The 13,970-nt window shown below is 47.2% G+C and overlaps 1 protein-coding gene across 3 annotated transcripts in view; it reads right to left on the bottom strand.

The window, feature by feature from the left end:
• Positions 1–13,970, bottom strand: part of btbd9 (BTB (POZ) domain containing 9) — a 129,068-nt gene that overhangs the window by 20,165 nt on the left and 94,933 nt on the right. For all 3 annotated transcript variants that reach the window (XM_059983070.1, XM_059983071.1, XM_059983072.1), the window contains exon 7: positions 10,511–10,620. In XM_059983070.1, the coding sequence (XP_059839053.1) occupies positions 10,511–10,620 (110 nt within the window). The remainder of the gene's footprint in view (positions 1–10,510; positions 10,621–13,970) is intronic.

Below are 13,970 nucleotides of genomic sequence, written 5' to 3'. Positions count from 1 at the left end.
TGTAAGGTGATAGGCAAATAAAGAGAAGAGGTAAGAGGCCAGAGCAAGGAATAGAAGAAAAGGTAAGGGGGTAGGGACAAAATATTTCTGGAAGGAGAAATCAATGTTCAATGCCATCAGATCAGATGCTACCCAGATGGAATTTGAGGTGTTGCTCCTCCACTCTGAGAGTGGCTTCATTGTGGCAAAAGAGGAGGACATGGACTGATGCGTTGTTTCAGGAATGGGGATAGGAATTAAATGAGTTGGCCACTGCGGAAGTCCTGCTTTTGGAGGAAGGAGTGGAGGTACTTGACAAAGCAGTCACCCAACTTACATCAGGTCTTAGCAACGTAGAGGAGGCCACATCGGGAGCACTGGATATAGATAAACCCAGCAGATTCATAGGTGAAGTGTTGCCTCACCTTGAAGGACTGTTTGGGACTCTGAATGGAGGTGAGGGAGGAAGTAAATGGGCAGATGTAGCATTTCTGTCACTTGCAGGGATATGTGCCAAATGGGAGATTAGTGGGGAGGGACAAATGGACAAGGGAATCACAGAGGTGCAATCTCTGCAGAAAGATGGGTTTGGCGGAGGGATCCCTTTGGAGATGGCAGAAATTGTGGAGAATGATGTGTTGGGTGCAGAGGCTCATGGGGTGGCAGGTGAGGGCAAGAGGAACTTTATCCTGGTTAAGGTGGTTTGAAAACGGGGTGAGCACAGATGTCCGGAAAATGGAGGAGATGCAGGTGAGGGCAGAATCAATGGTGAAGTAAGGAAAACTGTTTTTGAAGGAGGAGGACATCTCTGGTGTCCAGGAAATGAAAGCCACATTCCGGGAACAGATGCGGCAGAGATAAAGAAACTGAGAAAATGGAATAGTACTTTTACAGGAGACAGGGTGAGAAGATAACCATGGGAATCGGTAGGTTTATAAAAGATGTCAGTAAATGGCTTAAAGACAGAGATGGGGACAGAGACATAGAGAAAGAGGAGAGAGATGTTAGAAAAGGACCAAATGGATTTAACGCAGGGTAGAAGTTGGAGGTAAAGTTAATGACATTGACGAGCTCAGCATGGCTGCATGAAGCAGCACCAATGCAGTCATCAATGTAGTTCAGGAAGAGTTGGGGAGCTACCAGCGGAGGCTTGGAACATGAATTTTTCTATGTAGCCAATGAGAAGACAGGCATATCTGGGCCTATGCGGGTGGCAATGGCTGCCCCTTGAGTTTGGAGAAAGTGGGAAGAGCCAAAAGAGAAACTGGTGAAGGTGAGGACCAGTTCTGCCAGACAGAGAAGGTTGATACTGGAGGGGAACTGTATGAATCTTATGTTGAGAAAGAAGTGGAATGGTTTGAGGCTTTCTTGATGGGGGACAGATGTGTATAGGGACATTCTTGCTGAAAATGAGGTGGTCAGGGCGAGGGAATTGAAAGTTGTTGAGGAGATTGAGAGCATTTGAAGTGTCACAGATGTTGGCGAGAAGGGAATGAACCAAGGGTGATAGAATGGAGTCCAGGTATGAGGACATGAGTTCAGTGGGGCAGGAGCAGGCAGAAACAATGAGCCTACCCAGACAATCAGGTTTTTGGATCTTGGGTAGGAGGTAGAAATGAGTAGTGCAGGGTAAAGGAACTGAGTTTGGTGGCAGCAAATGGGAGATGGATGAGGTTCGTGATGGTGTCAGAGACAATTTTATGATGTTTTTTAGTGGGGTCAGAGATGGAGGTAACGGAAGAAAACATCAACGAGGACAAAGGGGGTCAAAGGTAAGGCCCTTGCTGAGGACAATGTTCTGTCTCAGAGATGGGAAGGTTGAAGGCTGGTGAAGACATGGCAGGGGTTAAAACTGGGATCAGTTGGGGGTGGGGGGGGAAGCACAGTTGGTGGTGTCAGAGGGATGGGGAAGATTGAGGTGTCCAGGGAAAGTAGGGTGGGAGGAAGGTGGAGTTTCTGAGGACCCAAGAGGTGAAGGGGGAGCCTCGAAAATTCAGGGTTGGAGTGGTTGTGGGGAAATGGGAGCCTGGGGGCTCAGTGGCAGCAATAAAGGTATCAACCTCAAGGTGGTGGTGGTGGCTGAGATCCGGACTTGAGTCAGAACAAGAGATCACATAACTCGTAGTCTGAAGGCATCTGAGGTCATTGGAACCGGGGACAGAGATGGCAGGATCCTTCCTGGACATGAGAAAGGTGAAGAACAGGTGGTTGAAGGTGTTGATCTGATGGAGGATGAAATGTTGGAGAGGTCAATGGCTGGCAGAGGAGAGACAGGCCCAGGGCTGCAGTGGCATCTAGAATGTGCAAAAAGTGGCAGGAAAAATAGTTGATCGAATGCAGGTACCTGGGATCCTCAGTGGGTCTATACTGGGAGGCCTGTAAACAGAGCTGGAAGTCATGTATTGTGCATATGGGGTTTTGGTCAAACCACATCTGGAGCACTCTGTACCACGTAAATGGGACATTAATGAGGCCATATTTGTATTACAATGGTGATTTGCGAGTGGTGTGAGTGCAGAATGAGCTGCCAGCAGAAGTGGTATATGGGTTCATTTGTAACTTTTAAGAGAAGTTTAGTTAAGTACATGGATGAGAAGGGAATAGAACACTACTGTCCAGGTGCAGGTAAAAAACCAGGTCAGCACGGACTAGATGAGTCGAAGGACCGGTTTCTACATTGTACAGCTCCATGACTAAGATTTACCAAACTGATGCCTAGAATGGCAGGTTGTCTTATGAAGGACGGAGTACCTAGGTTTGTATCAGCTGCACTTCAGATGAGAGACAGTATGCTTGATTAAAACACACAAGACCCCGAAGTATACATATAAAATGCTTGAGGAACTCAGCAGGCCAGGCAGCATCTTTGGAAAAGAGTAAACATTCAATGTTTTGGACTGAGACTCTTCATTAGAACTGTAAAAAAAAGATGAGAAGGTCGTGGGAGGGGAGGAAGAAGTAATGGCAGTAGGCGATAGATAATCGGGAGAGTGGGAGGGGTGAAGTAAAGAGCTAGGAAGTCGATTGATGATCGAGATAAAGGGCTGGAGAAGGGGGAATCTGATAGGAGGGTAGAAGACCATGGAAGAAAGGGAAGATGGGGGGAGCACCCAAGGAAGGTGATGAACAAGTGAGATAAGGTCAAAGAAGAAAATGGGAATGGGCAACAGTGAAGGTGGGGGGGGTGGTGGGCCATGACTGGAAGTTTGAGAAATGGGTGTTTACGCCATCAGGTTGGAGGCTACCCAGACAGAATACAAGGTGTTGCTCCTCCAGCCTGAGTATGGTAGCAGTAGAGCAAGTCATAGACTGACATATCGGAATGGGACTGGGAAGTGGAATTGAAATGGGTGGCAACCGGGACATCACACTTTTTCTGGCGGACGGAGCAGAGGTACTCCTAAACTATGTTGGGTCTCGTCGATATTCAGAAGGCTACAGTGGGAGCACCGGATATAGCAGATGACCCCACAGACTCACAGGTGAAGTGCTGATCTCCTGGAAGGACTGTTTGGGGCCCTAAATGTTAGTGAGGGAAGAGATGTAGGGGCAGGGGTGGGACTTGGCAGTTTGACAGGGTGGAAGTGGAGAGGATATTTCCTATTGTAGGAGAATCTTGAACCACAGAACAACAGTTACACACCCTTTGAATCCAGGCCACCCATTTGCACTGATCTGACATTAATCCCATTTTATTCTCACACATTCCCATTGACTCCCCCAGATTACACGTGGAGATAATTTATTGCAGTCAATTAACATACTAATTTGCAAAACTTTGCGATGTGGGAGAAAACTGAAGCATCTGGGGTAAGCTCAGGGGGAGTGTGCATACACCACACAGAGGAAGTGCTGATACTGGCCACTGAATGGCTGTAACTGCTAATCCACTGTCCCATCCCCACTTGAAAAAGACCCATTCAATCAGTGTTGTTCTACTTGCTTGTGTCTGTCCTCACTCTGGCAGTGGAGGAGGCCGAGGACAGATGGGTCGGTGTGGGAATGGAGGGGGGGGGGGAGTTGAAATAGCTTGTGACTGAGAGTTAGAGTTAGTAGAGGAGGCTGAGGACAGGCTTGTCAGTGTGGGAATGGGAAAAGGAGCTGAAAAAGCTTGTAACTGGGAGCTGGGGAAGGTGCTTTGCAAAATGGTTGCCTCGTAAGTACTTGGTCAGACATATGTAAAGGAGGCCACATCACAAATATCAAATGCAGTCAATCAGGTTGGAGGATTCCCTTGTGAATATCTCCCTCACCTGGAAGAGTTGTTTCAGACACTGGATAGTGATGAGGGAGGAGGAGTAGGCAAAGTTGTTACACCACATATGGTTACAGGCGAAAGTGTCTGGGGATGGAGAAGGGAAGGTGAAGAGAGAGGGTGGTCCCTGAGGAAAGCCAAAAGAAGGGTGGGGTTGGGGGAAGAGGTGGCTGGTGGTAAGATCACATTGTAGCTGGTGGAAGTGGTGAACGATGACATGTTGGATGTAGAGACAGAAGGGGTGAAAGGTGAGGACCCAGAGAGCTCGATCTCTGTTGTAGTTCTAGAAGAGCAGGATATTTCAGATCTTCTGGAAAAGAAAGGCCCATCCTGAGCAGATGCAATGGAAATAAGAGAAACTGAGAGAAGGGGATAGTGTCTTTACTCTGAACAGGGTGGGAGTGGGTGTTTTTATAATTGATATTGGTGGATAGCTTGTCTCCTGAGGTGGAGACAGAGAGACCTAGCAAAGGGAGAGACAATTTAAAATTGGTCTCGGTGAATTGATGAATCTGAGGGCAAGGTGGAAGTTGGTGTGGTTTCTTGCATATCGCTGAGACCTGATATGGATTGGGAGACCACTTTGTCAAGCATATACGCTCCGTCTGCCAGAACAAGCAGGATCTCCCAGTGGCCACCCATTTTAATTCCACTTCCCATTCCGATATGTCCATCCATGGTCTCCTCCATTGTCGGGATAAGGCCACACTTAGGTTGGAGGAACAACATCTTATATTCTGTTTGGGTAGCCTCCAACCTGATGACATGAACATTGATTTCTCAAACTTCCAGTAATGCCTCTCCTCCCCCCCCCCCCCTTCACCTGTTCCCACCCCCTTGTCCCTCTCTCATGTTATCTCCTTGCCTTCCCATTGCCTCCCTCTGGTGATTCACCCCACCCTTTTTTCTTTCTTCCATGGCCTTCTGTCTCTTTCATCAATCAACTTCCTAGCTCTTTGCTTCATCGCTCCCCCTCCAAGTTTCACCTACTGCCTGGTGATTTCCTCTCCCCCCCTCCCCACCGCCACCTTTCAAATCTACTCCTCAGCTTTTTTTCTCCAGTCTTGCCAAAGGGTTTCAGCCCAAAATGTCGACCGTACTTTTTTCCAGAGATGCTGCCTGGCCCACTGAGTTCCTCCAGCATTTTGTGTGTGTTGCTTAGGATTTCCAGCATCTGCCGATTTTCGCATTTGTATGTTAATAAAATTGTTGACTTTGTTCACCTTTTCTATCCTTTCTCCGCCTATTAAGTAGATGTTATCCTCACCCACTTACATGAGTGCCTTTCTCTTGGTTTACCTTTCCTCTTACTCCCCTCGCTCAATTCAATCCTCCTATCACTACAGATTCCAGCACGCACAGTCCCTCACGTCCCTGGATTCCTTCTACTAGTGTAACCGGATAGAAACCAAGTGATCCACTGCTCCTTGCAACTGTACTGGCCACTTTCAAAATTCAAGATTGCTTAATGTTATTTCCTTTGCACATGTGTAAAGAATGAAATAATTATTTCTCCATATCCGATGTAACACAGAAAAGATGTAATAAGATAAAGAACCCAATAATAAAAAATACAATAAATAAAAATACATAAGATAGCTTATATACAGTACAAAGATGGCTTGTACTGTATGTCCATAAAGCGATGCCAAATACAGGACTGTTTGTACATAAGGTGACTGACAGGAAATGATAAAGTAGTGGGTTGGGTTAGTGTGTGGGGTGTTAATCAGCCTTACTACTTGGGGGAAAGTAACTTTTTGAGTCTGGTGGTCCTGGCATGGATGCAACATAGCCTCCTTCCTGATGGGAATAGGACAAACAGTTCACGAACAGGGTGGGTGGAGTCCTTCATGATATTGCTGGGCCATTTCCAGCACCTTTTTGCACATAGGTCCTTGGTGTCAGTGATGTGCTGGGCAGTTCTGACTACCCAAGTTAAGATTACAGCCACACCTCGGCAGCTAGCTCCTCCAGAACTCTGAATGCAGTTGACGACCTTTGCTATCACTGATGCCTGGGCTCCTGACCCTCTCAATAGAAACAGCTTGTCATTACATATTTTTTGGAGTCCTTCATAATTCTGATCACTGCCACCAACTTCTCTGTTCTCCCTATGAATGGAATTGTAAATTTTTCTGTACTCTCTAAGACCTTTTTACCATTTTGATTGCATGCCCAGACTGGCCACAATGAAGCAGTGTTTGCCATTGAACAGTAGCTTTGTGGTTTTGGTCTCTCTGCTGGTTAGACAAGATCTACATATTGCTTTTGTGGCTTCAGTCTGCCAGAACCTTCAATGATCCAGGCACCAACACCCCCAGGTCTGTGTGTTCCTGCAACTCCTTAAACATTGCACCTTTCTCATCACATTGTCTCTCCTGTTCTCCCCACAAACATGCATCACTTTGCACTTCTCTGTGTTAAATTACACCTGCCACGTGCCTTCCACTCCCACATCATGTCCATTACCAGCTTTCTCATTGTTTACACCCATTCAAGTTTTATATCACCTGTAAATCCTACCTCACAGCTAGACTTTCAATACTCTTTAGTGACAGCAGTGATTGTACGGCTGATGTTGAAGGAAGTCTATTGCAAACCTTTCTGCAGCCTAAGGCACAACCGCCTCCAGATTCAGACCCCATACTGCCGCTGGGGCAAGTCAATTACACACCTTTCTGCAGCCTGTGGAGCTGCTATTCATTGTAAGTGTATCCAGTTTCAAACACACACTGCCGCTGTTCCTCCTATGCTGAAGGATTCCATTTTGCTGACGAGCCAGCAATGTAGCACATTCTACAAAGTCTTCCCAAAGACACTGACTGCATTATTCTAGTTGTGCCACTTTGTAAGTTTCCCAATGCTGTCAGTTAAACTGGAGTTACTTCTAAAACCTTTGAGCTAATGCTCCTTTTATAATCCACATGTCCAATTAACATTTTGTTTTGTCCTGGGTCACTATTCCAAGCACTTTCCTCACAGTGGGTCTGTGTTTGATCCGTTTCTAACCTCCAATCCCTCTGGCACCATTCCAATTTCCAATGAGAATTGGGCGATTATGGCCAAGGCTTCTGTGATTTTCATCCTCGCTTTCTTCCGAAACTTCTGATGTTTCCCATCTAGACTTGGTGAATTTGTTATCTTAAATAAATCCTATCTTTCCAGGTGGATAAGCTACCGAAGACAGCAAGTGTGAAACATGTCTTCTTTGCTGGGGCACAGAAATATTAATAGCTAAGATATTATGGTGCAACCTTTGGAACAGTGTGTGATACGGCATATAATAATGATGATGATACTGTGTATGATACTGCACATGATGATAGTATTGTGTGCAATTCTGCTAACTTACACTGCAGGAATGTTGGAACTGCACTGGAGAGAGTGCAAGGGAGATTCACCAGGATGTTCCCTGACATGGAGGCCTTTAGTTATGAGGAGAGACTAGAGAGCCTGGGGTTTGTTTTCCTTGGAGCTGAGGAAGCTCAGGGGATACCTAATAGAGTTGTGTAAAATAATGAGGAACATAATTAGTGTATACCTTTGTATACCTTCAGTAAGAGACCTTTCCCCATAGCAGCTGTGTCTAAAACAAGAGGGCATGGGTTTAGGGGGAGGGTGGAATCTCGAATGCACTGTCTGAGAAGATGGTGGTGTCAGAGACTCTCATAGTAAATAAGAAACATCTGTTTTTGCTCTTGGACCATCAAGTGATGGAAAGAAAGGGTGATTGTTGGCCAATACTAACACAATGGATCAAAGAGCTGGTTCCTCTGCTGTGATTGATTTTCCTATTTGCCTGTATGCATTCATATTCTCTCTCTCTCTCTCTCACTTCTCTTTCACCTTCTGTATTCAGGCTGACTGCATGTTATTAGCTGGTCAGCAGCACCTGACTTCATGCCCTATTAAATCACTTCATCATCTCCTCTCTTTCACTTCAACTTGTGGACCAATCCTGTCTTTTTCCAGAACTATTTAAAAACTAATGGAATTACTGTCAGCAGTACCAAAGTACTCCCCCATTGACACTTCAATCATTTCCCAACAGGAGTTTCAGTGTTGCCCTCTCTTTAGAAGAGCCATCTACATATTGCTGCAGAAAATCTGGACGCACTCAACAGATTGCCACCCACTGAATCCCCCGGCATTGTGGCATTCCTCCTCAATATGAGGAAAGTTAAATATCACCTACTATTGTTTTTGAAGCTCTCTGTGATCTCTCTAAATATTTGTTCCCCATTTCTTACTGAATGCTGGTTCCTTAAGGTTTCATAGTCGAGGAAGGTAGCGGGGATGCGCTCCCACTACCTATTAAATGCTCCCAATAGCATGCATCTCAAATACCCTTTGATAACCAATTCCAGCTCCTGGTCTTAACACATGCTTAGCTACTATACCCAGCAGAACAGTTTCTACTGGCAGCAGAAGGGGCAGAGGTGTGCTATTAGCATCTTAAAACCACTCACTTTGGGCCTGTCTGACAGTTCATCTAAGAGAAAGAAATTCTGAACTCAAACCTCCACTGACATGTGGCTATATGGGGAAGGTTTCAGGAGTAAACCCTATGAAAAATCTGGAGCTGGAATCTCCAAGGCAGTCCCATGTTGAGTTCAATGCTGATTGGCAACTCCTGAAACACTGCCAGTGCCAAACCAAATCAGTTTCTGCCATTCCTTTGGATTCATCAGCTGTGTGGAGGGAGGGAGCCTGCTGCATGGGCAACAGCTTGCTCTCCATATTGTACTGCCTTGGCTTGTGTATCACGTAGACAACTAGCATGGCCGACCTCGATCAATGGAGGGCCTCATACTAGAGTCATTAGTGCAATCGCAAAAATGTGATAATTTCCTTTTGTTTCTAAGTTCCAACTATTTAGTCTCACTGGATTCTCGCCCCAGAAATATCCTCCCGAACTATAGTCGTGATGCACCTCTTAAGCAGAAACACAACTACTTTCTGTCTCTTAACTCCACCTCTATCACCCCTGTAGCAACTGTAGCCCAGAACATTGAGCTGTCAGTCCTGTCCCTCCCTGAACCATTTTCTACAATAGCTACCATCAGGGAGCTTTTTTTAGAATCAGCTTCCTTCCCTCTGCCATCAGATTTATGAATGGTCCATGAACCCACAAACATCCGTGAACCCCATTATTCGTTTTTTACACTATTCATTTATTTTGTAACTTACAGTAATTTTGTGTCTTGTACTGCAGTAAAACAACATTTTTAGAGATACGTCAATGATAATAAATCTGATTCTGATCCATGCCTTACCTTTCAGACTCCTTGCATTAAAATAAACACAGTTCAGACTATCACTTCCTGTCCTGTCCCTGTCTGTGCTGACTTCTGGACTTGCTCACTTTGAGGTTTGCCTCAACTTTTTCATCAATGAGAGAGGACTCAAGCAAAGAAACAGGGGTGAGAATGTTTCAAATGAGGCCTAGTGCAACCATGAGTCTGGGGCTTGGTGAATGAGAGTTGGACAATCCTCCAGCACAGGAACGGGTCCTTTCGGCCCACCGTGTCTGTGCCGACCAGGATGACCAAATGCACAAATCCAGTTTTCCTGCGATGGGTTTGTATCCCTCTTTGCCCTTCTCATCCAAATACCTGTCCAAATGCCTTTTAAACTTTGCATGTGCAGCTTGTTCCAGGTAACCATCATCCTTTCATTTCTCACCTCTCGCTCTAAACATATGCCCTTTAAGTTCAAGACTGCCCTATGCTGGGGGGGGGGGGAACACTTTCTATACTATCTCATAATTTAAAGACCTCTATAAGGTCACCATCAGCCTCCTACATTCTAGTGAGAATAAAGCCAGTCTATCCTAATGAAGGGTCTTGGCCCAAAACGTCAACTGTTTACTCTTTTCCATGGATGCTGCTTGGCCTGCTGAGTTCCTCAGTATTTTGTGTGTATTGCTTGGATTCCCAACATCTGCAAATTTTTTCTTGTTTTTGACCAGCCTATCCAATCTCTCCTTATAACCATAGTCCAACCCCAGCCCTTTTCCAGGAAACATCCTGGTGAATCTCCTCTGCACTCTCTGGAGTGTGGTGACCAAAACTGGGGTTTTTAGGACCATGGAGATTTTTGGCATTCCTTAATGCAGAAGTGCAGATGGATGTGGGCAGTGGTAGAAACCAGCCTTAGTATGGAATGAAGCTATCTTGGGGTCACTTTGGACCTTAAGGTTGTGAATAGCTTGGTTCAGGTGTAGCAGTGAACCTAATGAAGAGAAGCACAATTGAGTAAAAAGCATCTTACCCAGCAAACCTGAGTCCAGTAAGAAGGGCTTGCTGCTGTACATGCATTCAAAGGAGACCAAATGGAAAACCTTGTTCACTGTGTTGTGCGTCCCAACAATGCGAATATATCTGCAAAGAAATCAGCTCAGCATCAGGAAAAACATTGGTCTGAGATTCTTGCAGACCCCCTGAGGACAGCCTGCTCTGAGAGAATTAATACTGGAAAATGAAAATTGCATTTAGAAATCGGAACTCTAAATCAGACTGCAGGGGTTGCCATGAACTTCCTGTTGCAGCCACTTGAATTCTCTCTCCTTCTCTGCCTTTCAGACGGTTATAATGGCCATAAAGAGAGCTCAAGGGACAGTGTCTCATGTTCTATCTGGGCACCTTGAATTCTGCAACATGATTCCTCTGTCACGATAGTCTGTTTTGCTTTCCATGTTCTTCTGCTGGGACTGCAGGACATACAGAACCTGATCTGCCGGACACACCCTCCTGCTCTGCATTTCACAACTCCTACATCCTTCTGCTGGCACTGCAGGACAGAGAGCCTGACCTGCTGAACACGATTCCCTACTCGGCACTTCACAATTCCGACATTCTTCTATTGATGTCCTCACTCTCCCGATGCTCCCGTTCACTCACTGGCTGCATGACCCTGGTTACAGCTTACCCCCATGGTCATTCCCACCCCTTCCCCACAACTCCCGCTGCAGCTTGGCAAGGTTCTTCTGTCTCCATGTCATGTCTGGGATTCCCTCAGTTTCTCTTCCCACAGATGCTGGCTGACCTGCTGAGTGCTTTCAGCGTCATTCACAAATGTGGAAGGGCAGAGGTGAGAAAGAGAAGCTCTGAAGACTTTTCAGCCCCTTACCTTGTTCTATCACTCTGTGATACTGTCATAGAACATTTCATACTCCAGCACAGTACAGGCCCTTTGACCCACAATGTGGTACCAACCTTTTAGACCATAAAACTATAAGACATAGGAGCAGAATTAGGCCATTCCCTCATGGCCTACTTATTATCCCTCTCAACCCCATCCTCTGGCTCTCTCCCCATAATCTTTGATGCTCTCTACTAATCAAGAACCTATCAACCTCTGCATTAGATATACTCAATGACTTGGTCTCCGCAGCCTTCTGTGGCAATGAATTCACAGATTCACCAGCCTGTGGTAAAGAATTTCCTCCTTGTCTCTGTCTCAAAGTACTCTAAGATCAATCTAATCCTTCCCTCCTACATAGTCCTCCAGTTTTCTATCACCCATGTGCCCAGCTAAGATTTTCTGAAATGCCCCTAAGGAACTCAGATAGACACATGGATGATAGTGAAGGGAGGCTGTGCCTGAGCCATGCAGCCATTATCCTCCCATCCCCTTAATGTCTAAATATCCAGCGGTGCCTGTGAGCATGAGGATTAGCAGCCAATTGACAAACCAAACAGCAAAATCAATCATTTGAAAAAAGAGAACCTCAAGGTGACCAAAATGACAGAAACCAGAGCACAGCCACTGAGGCTGAGAACCAGCTCATCACTTGGGTGCTGGAAAGTAAGAGCAACTAATTGAATCCCTCAGCTCCTGTCCTGTTGTTCGTTTAAAATGCAAGTTTAAATGTCACTTCACAGTGCTGCTGTGCAGGGAGTCCTAGATGATGAGGGATCAGGAGTGGGAGTGCTAGACGATGAGTGTTCAGGGGAGGGAGTCCCAGACAATGAGGGATCAGGGGAGGGAGTCCCAGATGATGAGTGTTCAGGGGAGGGAGTCCCAGACAATGAGTGTTCAGGGGAGGGAGTTCCAGACGATGAGGGATCGGGGAGAGAGTCGTAGGTGATGAGTGTTCAGGGGAGGGAGTTCCAGACGATGAGGAATCAGGGGAGGGAAGTCCAGACGATGAGTGTTCAGGGGAGGGAGTCCCAGACGATGAGGAATCAGGGGAGGGAGTTCCAGACGATGAGTGTTCAGGGGAGGGAGTCCCAGACGATGAGGGATCAGGGGACAGAGTCGTAGGTGATGAGTGTTCAGGGGAGGGAGTTCCAGACAATGAGGAATCAGGGGAGGGAGTTCCAGACGATGAGTGTTCAGGGGAGGGTTCCAGACGATGAGGGATCGGGGAGAGAGTCGTAGGTGATGAGTGTTCAGGGGAAGGAGTTCCAGACGATGAGGAATCAGGGGAGGGAGGTCCAGACGATGAGTGTTCAGGGGAGGGAGTCCCAGACGATGAGGAATCAGGGGAGGGAGTTCCAGACAATGAGTGTTCAGGGGAGGGAGTCCCAGCCGATGAGGAATCAGGGGAGGGAGTTCCAGACGATGAGTGTTCAGGGGAGGGAGTTCCAGACGATGGTGGATCAGGGGAGAGAGTCGTAGGTGATGAGTGTTCAGGGGAGGGAGACCCAGACGATGAGGGATCGGGGAGAAAGTCCCAGACGATGAGGGATCAGGTGAGGGAGACCTAGATGATGAGGGACCACTAGATGGAGTCTGAAGCGATGAGGGATCATGAGACAGAGTCCTAGATGATACAGATCACGGGATGTAGTCCCAGGTGATGAGGGATCACGAGTCAGAGTCCCATATGATGAAGGACCACAGAAGGGTGTCCCAGACAATGAGGGAGCAGGAGAGGGAGTGCTAGATGATAAGAGATCAGGGAAGGGATACCCAGACGATGAGGGATCTGGGAAGGGAGTTGCAGATGATGAGGGATCAGGGGAGGGAGTCCCAGACAATGATGGATTAGGGGAGAGGTCCCAGACGATGAGTGTTCAGGGGAGGGAGTTCCAGACGATGAGAGATCAGGGGAGAGAGTCGTAGGTGATGAGTGTTCAGGGGAGGGAGTTCCAGACGATGAGGGATCAGGGGAGGGAGTTCCAGACGATGAGTGTTCAGGGGAGGGAGTCCCAGACAATGAGTGTTCAGGGGAGGGAGTTCCAGACGATGGTGGATCAGGGGAGAGAGTCGTAGGTGATGAGTGTTCAGGGGAGGGAGACCCAGACGAGGAGGGATCAGGGGAGGGAGTCCCAGACGATGAGGGATCGGGGAGAAAGCCCCAGCCGATGAGTGATCGGGGAGAAAGTCCCAGACGATGAGGGATCATGAGACAGAGTCCTAGATGATACAGATCACGGGATGTAATCCCAGTCAGAGTCCCATATGATGAAGGACTACAGGAGGGTGTCCCAGACAATGAGGGAGCAGGAGAGGGTGCTAGATGATAAGAGATCAGGGAAGGGAGACCCAGACGATGAGGGATCTAGGGAGGGAGTTGCAGATGATGAGGGATCAGGGGAGGGATCAGGAGAGGGAGACCCAGACGATGAGGGATCAGTGGAGGGAGTTGCAGACGATGAGGGATCAGGTGAGGGTGTCCCAGATGATGAGGGATCAGGGGAGGGAGTCGCAGACGATGAGGGATCAGCGGAGAGAGTCGCAGACGATGAGGGATCAGGGGAGGTGTCGCAGACAATGAGGGATC

The sequence above is a fragment of the Hypanus sabinus genome, chromosome 10, assembly GCF_030144855.1.
Source record: "Hypanus sabinus isolate sHypSab1 chromosome 10, sHypSab1.hap1, whole genome shotgun sequence".
NCBI classification, from domain to species: domain Eukaryota; kingdom Metazoa; phylum Chordata; class Chondrichthyes; order Myliobatiformes; family Dasyatidae; genus Hypanus; species Hypanus sabinus.
This window is presented reverse-complemented; position numbering and strand designations above follow the sequence as displayed.